This window comes from Phocoena phocoena, chromosome 4, assembly GCF_963924675.1.
Source record: "Phocoena phocoena chromosome 4, mPhoPho1.1, whole genome shotgun sequence".
In the NCBI taxonomy this organism is placed as follows: Eukaryota; Metazoa; Chordata; class Mammalia; order Artiodactyla; family Phocoenidae; genus Phocoena; species Phocoena phocoena.
In genome coordinates, this window is record NC_089222.1 from 49500843 (window position 1) to 49516648 (window position 15806).

General features: G+C 41.6%; 1 protein-coding gene across 1 annotated transcript; it reads left to right on the top strand.

The window, feature by feature from the left end:
* Positions 1-1323: 1323 nt before the first annotated feature.
* On the top strand, positions 1324-15465 carry LRRIQ4 (leucine rich repeats and IQ motif containing 4). Its single transcript, XM_065875816.1, has 5 exons — positions 1324-2343; positions 7154-7327; positions 8767-8905; positions 9937-10133; positions 15313-15465. The coding sequence occupies exons 1-5, from the start codon at positions 1324-1326 to the stop codon at positions 15463-15465; spliced, it is 1683 nt and encodes a 560-aa protein (XP_065731888.1).
* The last annotated feature ends 341 nt before the right edge of the window (positions 15466-15806 follow it).

The window sequence follows — 15806 nt, forward strand, 5'->3', positions numbered from 1 at the left end:
CACAGAATGACAGCCTGCAATGTCAAAATGCATATCAAATAGGACGGTCAAAAAGACACCACATGTACAGCTCATTTTCGTTAGTACCTTTCTCATCACCCCCAGTGATTTCCAGGTATGGAGGAGGGATGTAGTCTGGGAAAAAAAAAAAACCCTCCCTGATTGGGGGGTAGGGGAGCAGGGGAGAGGGATGCTGAGTGGATTCACTGGGTGCTTATGTGTCAAGAACTCGGAGTAGAGGTCTAACTCGAATCTGAGCTTTCTAGAAGTCAGAACCAAAGAAAATATGTGAGGATGTCATTGTTCCTTGTTGTCCCTCGGTGTCCTAAGGGATTAGTTCCAGGACCCACTGGGATCCCAATATCCGTGGATGCTCAAGTCCCTTATATAAAACAACATAGTATTTGCATATAACCAATGCACGTCCTCCTTGCATCCTTTAAATCACCCCTAGACCACGTATAATACCTAATACAATGTAAATGCTATATAAACAGCTGTAAATACCATGTAAAAGCTATGAAATAGTTGCCAGGGCACGGAAAATTCAAGTTTTGCTTTGTGAAACTTTCTGGATTTTTTTTTTGGGGGGGGTGGTACGCGGGCCTCTCACTGTCGTGGCCTCTCCCGTTGCGGAGCACAGGCTCCGGACGTGCAGGCTCGGCGGCCATGTCTCACGGGCCCAGCTGCTCCGCGGCATGTGGGATCTTCCTGGACCGGGGCACGAACCTGTGTCCCCTGCATTAGCAGGTGGACTGTCAACCACTGCGCCACCAGGGAAGCCCTCTACTGGCCTTCTTTACATCCACAATTCTCTGGGGGATTTAAGGAAAAATGCAATTTTTGTTTCGTTTTTTGGCCACGCAGCTTGTGGGATCTCAGTTCCCTGACCAGGGACTGAACCCAGGTCACGGCAGTGAAAGCCCAGAATCCTAACCACTAAGCCACCAGGGAACTCCCCAAAATGCAGTATTTTAAAGTACTATTTTTTTTCCTAATGTTTTCTCGGTGTTTATGGTAAGATCAATGATCTTTTGCAACCTTCCACATCCAACCTGAAAATAGAATCAAAAGAGGCATTTCTAAAAATTGAAATTAGACAATCCTTCTTTTAAAATATAAGTCAACCTGTTAGGAGAAAGAGGGGTATTCTCCCAACATGACACAAAAGCCTACATTTTATGTTGTGTCGTAGTGAGCACTCAATCAACTATATTTTATTTCTCTTAAGGATACCAAATCTGGTGGCAAGTAAACTGATATATTTTTTGTTTCTTTTCACAATATTTCAGATTTTGAATATTTGAACTTTCCATCAGAATAATGTCAAATGACAGCACAAAATCAGAACATTCATCTAGAATTCATCAGAAAAATGATCCACAACAGGTCTCTGATAGAACATTTTTCATTGACGCTTCTAATCAGAGCTTGCTTACCATTCCAGCGGAGATTTTAGGCTTACGAGAATTAGAGGAAGTGCATCTGGAAAACAACCAGATTGCAGAAATCCCCAAGGATATTCAGCATTTAAGGAATGTCAGGATCCTCTACCTGAACAAGAACAACCTGAAGAATCTGTGCCCCGAGCTGGGGAAGCTGAGCAACTTGGAGGGCCTGGACCTGAGCGACAACCCGCTCCTGGCCTCGTCCCTTCGGGTCCTCGGCGGCATCCGCAAGTTGCGTGAGCTCCGCCTCTACCGCACGGACCTGGCGGAGATCCCCATCCTCGTCTGTAAACACCTTCACCACCTCGAGCTGCTCGGACTGGCGGGAAACCACCTGAAATCTCTGCCCAGGGAAATAGTGAACCAGACCAAACTGAGGGAGATCCACCTGAAGCAAAACCAATTTGAAGTTTTCCCTCTGGAGCTGTGTGGTCTCTTCAACCTGGAGATCATCGACCTGGATGAGAACAAGCTAAGTGTCATCCCAGAAGAGATTGGGAACCTGACGAAGCTGAAGAAGCTCTACGTGGCCTACAACAGCCTGCCTGCTCTCCCGGAGTCGCTGTGCCAGTGCTCCAAGCTGTCGGTGCTGGATTTATCCCACAATCGCCTCCACTCCATCCCACACACCCTGGCCGAGCTCTCGCAGGTGACGGAGATTGGGCTGAGCGGGAACCGCCTAGAGAAGGTGCCGCACGTCCTTTACAGGTGGACCTCGCTGCACCTGCTCTACCTGCACAACACCGGCCTGCGGGTGCTGCGCCGCCCCTTTCGACGCCTGGTTAACCTGCGCTTCCTCGATCTCAGCCAGAACTATCTGGAACGCTGTCCATTGCAGATCTGTGAGCTGCAGAAGCTGGAAATCCTGGCGCTGGATGATAATAAAATACGCCAGGTAACGATCCCCTTCCTGGCTGTGGCTATGCTCCCACCAAGGGCCCTTCCGGCCCTAAGCTGGTGTAGTTCTGTGTCGAAACATCAGGAAATTCGAACTGAGTTTATGAGTGAAAATCCGGAGTTAACAGATATATCCAACAGGGTCACCATTTATGTTACTTTCCCCCCTCCCGAATAGCAATAGTGATCATAAATGGTAGCTGATGTTTACTTACAATATGTACGTGCAGGTCACTGGGCTAAATGTTTTACATGTATTGATATTATCCCATTTAATCCTCACAATAACTTTTCGATGTGAGTGCTTTATCCTCAATGATCTATGAGGAAAATGAGGCATGGGGAGCTTAACTAACTTGTCAAGGCCACACACCTGTACATGAGAGAGTCAGGATGCCAACCCACAGCACTGGGTTGCAGGTTTCATGTTCTTAACAAGACTACCTCCTAACGGGGTTTCCTGAAACAGCAGAGTTCTCCGACACATACAGCCTTAGGCTTTAATGTTCCATTCACAGGAAACTGCAAAATCAGTTTGTCCCTAGAGAAGCTCTCCCACATGTGTGCAGGGTGGTGTGTTCAAAAACGTACATGGTAACATTGCTGATAATCATGACGTACGGGAGATAATCTGAATGTCAGTTGGTAGAGGAATTCGCAAGTAAATTGCGGTATATTTGTAAAATGGAATACTACACAATAATTTAAGTGAACTGGAGTTATACGTGCCAATGTGGGTAGATCTCAAAAGTGTGATGTTTATTAAAAAGTAAAACACCTGGGCTTCCCTGGTGGCTCAGTGGTTGAGAGTCCGCCTGCGATGCAGGGGACACGGGTTCGTGCCCCGGTCCGGGAAGATCCCACATGCCGCGGAGCGTCTGGGCCCCGTGAGCCTGCGCGTCCAGAGCCTGTGCTCCACAACGGAAGAGGCCACAACAGTGAGAGGCCCGCGTACCACAAAAAAAAAAAAAAAAAAAAAAAAAAGTAAAACACCTAATGGCAGAATATTATATCACATATAAATCTTTAATCACACAAAACTACATACACACAACACATTTTATGGATATTTTTATATGTAATAAAAGTATAAAAATAGGTACTGGAAAAAAAAACTCACAAAATTCCTAATAATGGCTGCCTCTTGGAAGAGGGAGGAAGTCAAGGAAATGAGGATGGGATCATAACTCAATTTGTTTTTTTTTTTTTTTTTTTTTGCGGTACGCGGGCCTCTCACTGTTGTGGCCTCTCCCGTTGCGGAGCACAGGCTCCGGACGCGCAGGCTCAGCGGCCATGGCTCACGGGCCCAGCCGCTCCGCGGCATGTGGGATCTTCCTGGATCGGGGCACGAACCCGCGTCCCCTGCACCGGCAGGCGGACTCTCAACCACTGCGCCACCAGGGAAGCCCCAAGAACTCAATTTGCAGTAGTTCATTTTGTCATTAACGAAAGGTTTGGACGGCGGGTACAGATGCTTTTTTTAATTTTATGTTTTTATTGAAATATAGTTGATTTACAATGTTGTGTTAGTTTCAGGTGTACAGCAAAGTGATTCAGTTGTGTATATATATGTTTCTTTTTCAGATTCTTTTCCATTATAGGTTATTACAAGATATTGAATATATCTTTTCTTTTTCATATTTGAAAATTTAAAAGAACAGAGTTCTGTTAAAAGCAAAAGACAACTGTAGAGAGAGAGAAAGGGAGGTTTGGAAATCAACAACAGTAACCAAATATTAGGTCTGTTTTTCCTAGCCGTGAACACCACTCTCATGTACTTCACACATTATAAAAGTCCTAGCCTTAAAGTTGTTTTTTGTTCTTTTTTAATCTTTTACTCAACTTTCAATTTCTAGAACTTTGGGTTTTGTTTTGTTTTGTTTTTTTTGGTTTTCCTCATTGCTAGAGAGTTTCAAAACTGCCTTTCAGGAAGTAAATATTTTGATGATGACTTTAAGATTTAGGAAGAGAATCTAGGACTCAATCTCTACTTCGGTAGCAGCCCACCTTGGAGGATTTTAGAGGTTCTATGAGAAGCCCTCTGCCCGGCTCCCAATTCTTCTGCAGCTCATGTAAGAAATTCCTTTTATAGTGAACAAAGTCTGTCATTCCACAGTTGGGAGTGAAAGGCTCAAAATATAAAGCGCCCTTGGGAAGTTCACTTAAATCCTATTGAGTCATGAGTGATACCTAACCCTTTCCTGTGAGATATTTTTAAGAAATCAGGGTGGAGGAGGGAATCACACACAGATGGCTCCTTAACAAAGATTAGCCTCACCCAACACCAAGTTTTACTGCAAGTCAAACTGCACCGAAATGTGAACACGTTCAATGTTATTATGTTGAACATGAAAATCTCTATGTACCAGTGCTTATTATTCTTCAGTTCTTATGATGGTATTTCTGCGGCTTTTGTCTTCCTTTTTCAATTTCCTATTATGCCTCCAGCAACCTCTCAATGCATTTCTCTCCATAATGACACGTTGCCTTTAAGCCAACGCCTTATCACACCCCAAAATTTGCCTCATGGGCTTCTGGCACTAGAAGCCTGGCCAGTTGCTTTTTCTTGCCTAGATGGAGGCAAAAATAGCTAACTTTCAGTGTGTATCTAGATGGATTTTATTTGTATGGTACATTTCTATTGTTGACTGAAAGAAGACAGACAACCTGAAAGTTGAGAATTATGTTTTATTTGGTGGACAAAACTGAGGACTTAAGCGGGGGATGCAGCCTCTCAGATAGCTCAGAGGGTCTGCTCCACAGAGGGAAGGGAGGAGCTGGGATATATAGGACTTTTTGCAACAAAGACTAGGTAGTTGGAACTTCAAAAGATTACTGTTAATTAAAGAAAACCAAATTCTCAAGTTAAGGAATTTAGCGCATTTCTGTGTATGGGAAGATGCAAGAGTCTGGGCTCACTGAAATCATTCCTTTGATATGCACCTCAGCTATCTAGGGCCGTCCTGAGTCTCCTCAGGGTGTACGGTGGAGGGTGACTGCAGTGGCTGAGGGCTTGGGAGTGGGCAGCCCATTTGTCTCCATCCTGAGTTCCCTCAGGGCTCACTGTCAGGTGGCTGCAACATCTTTTGTTTTACTGATTTGGCTGGTAACATTTTTCATTCACACTATTAAGGGAGAAAATTCAACCTCAGAATGGCTACAGCTCAATTATAGTGTCAGCAATAATTGTTCTCATTTGACGCTCGGCAGGTTTTCTGTACATCCAAGTTTACTTACACTATACTTTGATATGACTGTGATGGGATTAATTATTAGATCTTAAATATCCTGGGGGAAAAAATCTTTAAAATTCAGTGGGCTTTTGAAAAAGAAAAGCTAAACCTATGAACGAAGTAAACAGCAATAAGAGTGAAATGACTAGGTTATAATGAAGTGGTTAGATTGAAAACTGTTTCCCCATTATTTTGGACTGCATTGAACGCAGATGCTTCCCATTGAAGGGATCTAAGGGCCTAATGAAGAGTTTTGAAATAGCCAAGAAGGAAAGCTTAAACATCAGTTTCTCTGGAGGTTGACTTGTTCTGAGTTTTCTGTTTTTAATGTTAATAAATAAGTAAAGCTGTAAGCAGTTTATAACTTTTTAAGAAAATGAACCCTCACACTAACACAATAAAGAGAAAAATGGCTTATGGCAGATTCCAAGTGTATGAGACTTTGGCCTGTAGGTCAAAGGAAAGCCCACTATAGAGATAATCTATTCACTAATTATTTACCTATTCCACCCATCTAGAGAGAAATTGGGTTGAGCCAAACCCTATTAACCATTATCATGAAAAGTAGAGTGGCAGATTAGGGAATGGGTGGGAGGAAAGCCCAAAGGCTGAAGCAGGGACCCTGAGGAAGGATTTGCCAGGGAACTATATTTCAAAATGAGTTAAGAAGCTATTAAGACACAGAGTTGGGCCTTTTTTCCTACAAGAAAATAGGTATTTCTGTAACATAATCAATAGGGTGATTGTGTCATATATTTTAAGAGTGAGATTTTTCCATGTGGTTCCAGAGGGCCAGAAAGAGGCCAATAGGTGGATGTCTTAGTGACACAGATTTTGGCTTGACAGGAGAAGGAAATTTGATAAGTAGTGGTCTTCAGCCAATGAGCTTTTCATCCCAGGAGGTGGTGTTTAAATATGGGCTGGATGGCTAGCTATGGAACATATTCCACCACCATATTAGAGGGTTAGAATAGAGAGACCTTTTTAAGGCCCTCCAACTCTGAAAGTCTGGGAGTGGGAGTCTGTGAAATGCCTGCCTAATACCAGGACAGATAGCCTTGGGATTCACTGGAGGGCAGAAGATATAATTGTAATTCATTGTTTCCTTCCAACTGAGATTTTAACTAAAGTTTCAGAACTGCGGAGCTAAAGCCTTTGAGGGTGAGAGGTCATGTCACTAAATAGATCAGTTCCAATAACAGAATTAATTATGAATATTATAGTTGCAATATTACACTAATAAGCTTAGTACTTTTTCTGTCAGTAGTGTCAAGCATTTGATACACTACAGCTTAAAAATTTGCAATAAAGTAGGTTAAAAATTGCTCTAATTTTATCCAGTGCATAAAAGTAAAGAGCAGAGAGGCTGGGGGAAAGGTAGAACTCCAGACTTTATATATCTATGAGTATAAATACTATATATGCAAACATATGGTCTAACTTTTCATCAGTAGGAGATGCTAAATTGCTCTACTTATTTTTTAAACATTCTGCCTCAAAACTAAAAGCCCAATTTATTTTCTTACTGTTAAAAATAATCTTGACCTGAAACTTATCTTTTTGGAATTCTTCCAGTTACCGTCAGACTTTGGTTTACTTTCAAAACTGAAGATTCTTGGACTAACTGGAAATCAGTTTCCTTCCTTTCCAGAAGAAATCCTTTCTTTAAAGTCTTTAGAGAAATTATACATTGGCCAAGATCAGGGAGCCAAGCTTACCCATATGCCAGAATGCATTAGGAAACTACAGGTAAGCCTCCCCAAACGAGCAGGCAAAAAATTATATGCCCTGATTCCTTAAATTGGCTGATATTGAGAAGACATGGTGTTGTTCTCACAGGTTGCATGTGGAATCATCCATACACGATTCCTAGCTCCCAGCAAGCAGTCACTGTTACACTTTGAGGCTTCCACTGTCTTCCTGAACAGCCCCGGGGATCCATACTCCAAGAACACTTTATTGTAATTGCTCTTGGATATGTCAAGCCATACTTGTTTCTACCGTGTGCTTTGGCACGTTTTATTTGCAGAAACTGAGCCATACCACTTTGCAATTAATTTCCACTTTTAAAAAATATTCCCTGAAAATTATACTATTTTGAAGTTAAGGTATCATACAGATGACATGGCTGGGAGTCTGCATTTTGGATGGGACAGTCTGATTTCCCTCCCTGCATATCATGGTGTACTTAACTATTGCACCAGGTTCATGCTGAAGATGGATCCACAGCACTATGCTAAATCCTAGCAAAGCAACAAGATGACATCATTCAAAGTAGCCATACCAGTGTGTCTTTATGTATGCGTACTTTAAAGATTTTGTTTTCATGTTCCTGGTGCCACACTTTAATAATGATAAAGTAGGTGTAACTTTAATAATGATAAAGTAGGTGTAACTACATAACTCCCAGTCCTGGAACTGAGCAATGGCAAGTACAGAACAGGTACGTCTCACCTATTCCTAATTCTCTATTCCTTTGCCCTGTGTTCACAGAACTCCTTTCGTCAACTTGCTCCTTGTACATGTCACGCCACACTCTCCAAAATCTTAGGGTGAAATGCAAACATTAAAATCTTGCCCAGGGAATCTGAAAATAGTTAACCTATTCTCTGTACATTTTGGTTACATCCACTTGGGCAACGTTGGATTGATGTTTGTGACAATTGCAGTTCTGTAGCAACTGCCACAGAGAATTAGCTGTTGAAAGGGAGCAAATGATATTTGTAGTTAAATGATCCAAACTGTTTTTCCATAAAGTTCTCGTGAAACAAATAAACACTAGACTCCCATGTTCTCTTTTCCCTGCATACGTGAGAACTGCAACTGATGGCTTAACTCAAAAATAATTGTAGTTTTTGATGATGATTCTTTAAACGTGTTTTTCCCTTTACCCCAATGCATAATATCCCCATTGAAAGAACATGGAGGGAATTCCCTGGTGGTCCAGTGGGTAAGACTCTGCACTCCCAATGCAGGGAGCCCAGGTTTGATCCCTGGTCGGGGAACTAGATCCTGCGTGCATGCTGAAACTAGGAGTCCACATGCAGCAACTAAGACCCAGAACAGCCTAAGTAAATAAATATTAAAAGAAAAAAAAGAAAGAACATGGGAACTCACAGGTGGTTCTGGTTACCATAATTCTTTTATCAATGTAAGGGTCATAATGGTATACTCTCATGTTATTTCAGAGTCTTAAAGAGCTGTATGTAGAGAACAATTATCTCGAGTACCTGCCTGTATCCTTGGGATCAATGCCCAACTTGGAAATTCTTGATTGCCGCTGCAATCTGATTAAGCAACTTCCAGATGCCATTTGCCAAGCACAAGGTGAGGAATCTTTGTAGATCCACAGCCCAGTGGAGTTTGAGGCCAGCATTTCCTGTGATTGAAGGCTTCCTTGCCCTACTAAAGATCAATCTCAGTGATGAGAGCTTAGACCTACCCCATCATCTCCTCGCAGAGCTTCCTAGTGGTGTGGGGAAGGCCAGGTGCCAGGTTAGTACAGCTAAGAGCCTCACAAAGGCAATTAGATTGTTTATTAAGAATTGAAAAGAAAATAGCAACTGCTAAGAAAGTTAGCATTCATCCATATAGTCATTATGCCATGAACAAGAATTTACTGAATACCTACTGTCTGCCAGAATTGGGAGCTGGGGGTCCTGTATTAAATTTGCTTTAGGTCAATAAGTCACTTGAATAAAAGGAAAAGGATTGACCGAGAGTAATGAAATTAGCAAAGGGGGACTTTTGGAGCTACATGATTGACATGAAAAATCATACATGATTCATATTTGAACATGCAAACATTTTCCACTAGGCTAAACCACTATTTGTAAATCCATCTATTCACTGAACAGGCTTTTGCAGAGATCCTACTGGAACGAAATAAAAACTTTTTCTTTGCCATAATGTGCTGAATCTTCAGGTTTATAGATGTGTTTTCAAGCTATGACTTATTCTTTAATGAAAGGAGGATGAAGGAATATGAGTGGAAGCTGTTGCCTACCCATACCCATAGGACATAATTCAAAGATTAGCGGCAGGGGTGGGTATGAGGTACTCCTTAGTCATGCTCCTGACCATGCATTTTTATCCTCTCTTTGATCCCTGGAGGAATGGAACGTTCTCAACATTTTTTAGTATTTACTATTTTCCTGTCTCTAACACTGATTTACACTGGCTCCAACAACTTTGAGTTGTTATGAAAAAGAGAACTTGGTTTGCCTCATTAAATGTGCCGTCTTTTGTTACATGGCATAGGAGGAAACAAACATTTCAAAGTGATTGGACTAAAGCATGCATGCTTTAATTTTGCTTGTTTTTAAGACAAATTCATTATTTAAAAAAAATCATTTCAGCTTTGAAAGAATTACGGCTCGAGGACAACTTGATCACCCATCTTCCAGAGAATTTGGATAGTCTAGTGAATCTAAAAGTTCTGACACTGATGGGCAATCCCATGGAAGAACCCCCAATGTTAGTGTGTGCCGAAGGTGCTGAGGCTGTATGGGCATACTTTAAAGAAAGAAGAAATATGAAGACAATGGCAACAAAGGTAAAATCAGCAAAAATTTTGTATAACGTATTCACAGTTGCTTGGAGTGGGATTAGTGTTAAACTATAGATATATGAGGCTGCTCTTTACACATCTATACCTTGAGAATAGAGATTCTTATTTACTTTTATATCCCCAGGGCTAAGCGAGAGAGTTTTTAACATCATCCTAGCATTTTTTGTCTTTTCTGTTCCTTTTCTCTGTGTCAGATGAGAAGCTGACAAATAGGCAAAAGAAACCAAAACTTCAAATTCCCAAACTATCTAAAACTGTTGGACTATTCACTGGAGTGAAAAGCTTATGTTAACAAAGTCAGTAAGTGGAGGCTGAAAAATTAGAAATGAAAGCATTTATGGATCAGAGGTCTAGAGACCAGAGTTCTGCTCTGCCCCTAACTTAGCATCAAAGGGCTAAGAGCCTTGTCACTCTCTTCCTTGCCCACCAAGCCCATGGAAACAGAAGGATATCCCAGACAGCCCAGGAACGTGTCCACTTCAGTCAGTATTCAGTATTCTTCATTCAACTGGTCCAAACCCCCATCATCTCAAACCCAGATGACTGCATTAGCCCTCCAACTAGTGTCCCTACTTCCTCACCTGCTTCTCCTGTGATACATCTTCCACTCAACAGTCAGACCTACGCTGTTAAAACCTAGGTCAGATCTTGCCGTGCCTCTGCTGAAGTGGACAACTCTCCATTTTACCTGAAATAAGAGTTAGTCTTTGGTCTGTAAGACCCTTTATCAATGGCCCTCAATCATATCAGACCTAACATCCTCCCTTTCCCGGTAAATATTGTGTGATACCTCCTTTACGCTTCTGAAATTAAACTCATAGATAATATAAGCTACCACAAACATAATTTTAATAAATCAAAATAATGCCTGAGCTGCAACATAGAGGAAAAAAGTTTATGTTAAAATATTAATTTTAATATGTATATACTCAGGAATGACTACACTGGAAGAATGAAAATAATATTTGGGGGATACTTCTTAAAAGCATTTTGAAAAGCCATGCACCCTCTTGCACATTTTAAAATTGATATTTAACCTGTTTTGCCACTAAGTTTAAATCATTGCAAAGGATTTACTTTCCAGTGAATTTTACATACTGACATCTTAAAATAGAGTTGTTAGACCAGTATTTTAAATGTATCCAATGGAATCTAAGTACCATTATGATTTGATATGTCAGTAAACATCAATTTACAAAATACTTAAACAAGTTCTTATCTTACATGCAAAAATTTTATGTCATTTCTTTTTCTTCTTGAACATGTATTTCCATTCCACTTTCCCCTCAGAATTAACCTTGAGCCTTAGTGCAATTACTAGTAGTATAAAATTGACCAAAACAATATAAAATCTATTACAAATTTTGATATTTAATTATTTGACTTACAGGAGTTTTGGAAAGACTTTTTCACATAGGTTATATATCCTTGCATAAATATTAATTATTGCTAGAATGAGATAAAGTTCGGCATCAGTTCCATTCCTATTTTTTATTTTACAGATGAGAAACCTCGTTTAAATTCTTAAGTTGACAAGAATGGAAAAAGTTTTTTTTTTTTTGCCTATATTGTTTTGTTTTAAGTGACAGGGCCTCACATATCTTTGAACTTCTTCCAGATATATCCCCAAAAATAGATAGCAGTTTTCTAAGCTTTTCTAAGCTGACAAATTAACTTCATTTTTCTTGAAGGCAAAGAGCCAGAAACCACCTGACTTATAAAAGGATTGGTTACCCAGTCTTTAGAGCCAACATCAATATTATTATTTTTTTAATACATTTATTTATTTTTGGCTGCGTTGGGTCTTCGTTGCTACGCGCAGGCTTTTCTCTAGTTGCGGCGAGCGGGGGCTACTCTTCGTCACGGTAGGTGGGCTTCTCATTGCGGTGACTTCTCTTGTTGAGGAGCACAGGCTCTAGGCGCACAGGCTTCAGTAGTTGCAGCACATGGGCTCAGCTGTTGTGGCTCGCGGGCTTAGAGCACAGGTTCAGTAGTTGTGGCTCACAGGCTTAGTTGCTTCGTCGCATGTGGGATCTTCCCAGACCAGGGCTCGAACCTGTGTCCCCTGCATTGGCAGGTGGATTCTTAACCACTGTGCCACCAGGGAAGTCTTACTATTTTTAATTATCTCTTTTTTTGGTGTCCCAGAGGTTTTTGGAGTCCAGGGCAACCCTCCTGGTCAGATTCAGGTAGATGAGAGGCTGCCAGAGGGGCAGTTGTGAAGGGGCAGCTACAACTAGAGGATCAGCAGTTGTGTTCCTTGGCAGATACATTTCAGGGAGGGGTACAGATGGAAGTTGAAGCTCTGGAAATGAGTTGCTTCCAACCTATCTAAGCCTGCACACTCTTGGAAAGTCTTTGTGGACCAGGGTGCATGTCACAAAATAGAGGTCTGTTAAATCTTAACACACAAAAAGCCTCATAAATTTCCAGAATCCCCCTCCTGGGCAATACTGTTCCCCTGAAAAATCACCACCTTAACTGATCTGCTGTTTCCACTCTGCATCTCATCCTTCCCATTTTCACTTTACTTCAGTCACAAATGGGGTCCTTGGTGTTTTTTTCAAGGCCCATGTGTGCTCCTGCTTCAGAGCCTTAACACTGGCTCCTGCCGCTGCCCAGAGGTGCTTTCCCCAGATGTGGACAAGGCCAGCCCTCACTTAGTTCAGCCTCTGCTCAAATATCCACATATCTGCCCTTCATCCACCTTATATAAAACAGCATACCTCCACCCGCCTCATTCATTCATTCGTTCAACAAATATTTACTGAGCTGCTACTATGTACCAGGCACTGGAAATACATTCACTGAACAAAATGGACAAATATTTCTGTCCTCATATTGCTTAAAGCCTAGTGTGACAGAAATAAGAACATGAAATATAAAACATAAAATTGTATACTATGTTAGAAAGTGATTAATTGGTATTGGAAAAAAGCTCAAGCTAAGGGGAACTGAGATTGCCAGAAGTAGTGTGTGTGCGAGTGTGTGTTATAGGGGTTTCAAATTTTTTTTTTGGTCCAAACATTTATTTAGGCAGGAAAAACTGGCAGAGTTCAGACTGCTGCTCCATGCTACTGGACTACTAAAGTAGCCACTTACTATATTTAATCTCTGTTCTTTCATCTGATCTTACTTCAGTTAGCTTTTTTTTTTTTTAATTTTTATTTTACATTGGAGCATAGTTGATTAACAATGTTGTGTTAGTTTCGGGTCTACAGCAAATTGATTCAGTTATACATATACATGTACCTGTTCTTTTTCAAATTCTTTTCCCATTTAGGTTATTACAGAATATTGAGCAGAGTTCCCTGTGCTCTACAGTAGGTCCTTGTTGGTTATCCATTTTAAATATAGTAGTGTGTACATGTCAATCCCAAACTCCCAGTCTATCCCTCCCCTGCCACCCTTCCCCCCAGTAGCCATAAATTTGTTTTTTTTTTTTAAAGGATTATTTTTATTTATTTATGGCTGTGCTAGGTCCCCGTTTCTGTGCGAGGGCTTTCTCCAGTTGCGGCAAGTGGGGGCCACTCTTCATCGCAGTGCACGGGCCTCTCACTATTGCGGCCTCTCTTGTTGCGGAGCACAGGCTCCAGACGTGCAGGCTCAGTAGTTGTGGCTCACGGGCCCAGTTGCTCCACGGCATGTGGGATCTTCCCAGACCAGGGCTCGAACGCGTGTCTCCTGCATTGGCAGGCAGATTCTCAACCACTGCGCCACCAGGGAAGCCCCATAAATTTGTTTTCTAAGTCTGTGAGTCTCTTTCTGTTTTGTAAATAAGTTCATTTGCTTTTTTTTTTTTTTTTTTTTAGATTTATAGGGGTTTCAATTTAATGAGATGGTCAGGGTAGGCCTCATTGGGAAAATGACTGTCTTAGCTCAGGCAACCATTACAATATATCATAGCTTGGGTGGCTTGAACAACAGAAACTTATTTTCTCACAGTCCTGGAGGCTAGAAGTCCGGGATGGTCCATGGTGCCAGCATGGTCAGTTTCTGGTGAGAGCTCCCTTCCTGCCTTGCAGACGGCTGCCTTCTCACCGTGTCCTCACATGACAGAAAGAGAGCAAGCTTTCTGAGGTCTCTTCTTATAAGAGCACTGATTCCATCATGAGAGCCTCACCCTCACGACCTTATCTAACCTCATTACCTTCTAAGGCCCAATCTCCAAATACCACCACATCGGTCATTAAGGCTTTTCAACATATGAATTGCGGGGGCAGGGGACACAATTCAGTCCATAGCAATGACAATTAAGCAAATTCTTGAAGAAGTGGAGGGGTGAACCATCTGAATATTAGGAAGAGTGTTCCAGGCAGAGGAAGCAGTGAAGGCAAAGGCCCTGAGCTGGAGCAGTGCCTGCGTGTGTCTGCATTGCTGGAGCAAGTGAGCAAGGGGGAGACAGTTAAGAGATCAGGAGGGAGGGGCAGATCGGATAGGGCTTTGTAAGCCATTGCAAGGCCCTGAGTTTTGGGGGTGGGGGGGTTTTGCTTGTTTGTTTTTGTTTAAGACGTGGATTTATTTAGAGAGATACACATTCCATAGAGAGAATGCCATCCATCTCAAAAGGTGAAAGTGACCTTGGGAGAAACACACTCCACAGACAGAGTGTGGGCCATCTCAGAAGGTGAGAGGCCAGGACTTGAGTTTTTATTCTGAGAGAAACAGGGAGCCACTGGAAGTTTCGAAGAGTCTACTAGAGAAGAGGTTTCCTGAGTAGGTGCGAAGGAATAGGATCTCAAGAACAGGTAAAGGCCGCCTGTAGGTAGGAGCGCAGGTAGTCCAGGAACAAGAGGAAGGCAGGGTACAGGCATACCCATTCCCCTTGCTGTGCACTGTCACCTCCGCCATCTGGCAAATTATACAGTCATGTGTTTATTGTTTATCGTCTATTCCCCTCACTGGGATGTGAGTTCCACAGAGTCAGTGACATTGGTATTTAACTGCTGTTTCCCAAATGTCTAGAACAGTGCTTGGCACATAAAGCACCAAATACTTGAAAAATGCTTTGCCTGGATGACTGGCCAAGTGAGAAAGAGAGAAAATAAGGTTCAGAGTTCTAGTGACATTCATTCTCCGCATCTTGAAAACTACATACCAGAACAAAGAGCCGTAACCATCCCCAGTCCACTGTAGTACGAGCTGATGCTCTTCTTGTTTTCAGATTCAGGCATGGTGGCGTGGAATAATGGTACGCAAAGGATTTGGGAAATTTGAAGACCTGCTAAAATTGCAAAAGAAGGGGAGGAATTCTCCAAAAGATAAGAAAGGAAAGAAGGATGTAAAAGGAAAATCTGTCAAGAAAAATAAGAAATAATTCTATAAATGTATGAATTGAGGTAATGAACCCTGATGGATTAAGAAAGCAAAATCTCTAGGAATTAGATGCCTACCACACAAAAGTTATTCACAGAGTTATGGTTATATATAAAAATAAAGGTTCTTTTACTGACATGTTGATGGATAAAAATGCTATGATGTCTTCCAGTCCCTAACCTGTAATTTTGTTATTTCAAGAAGATCATGTAAATGGAATCACAGAGTATGTAACATTTGGGGACTGGCCTTTTTATACTGTATAGTTCACTTCTAGTCCATCCAAGTAGTGCAAGTGTCAATAGTTCATTCCTTTCTGGTTGCTGAGTAGTACTGCATAGT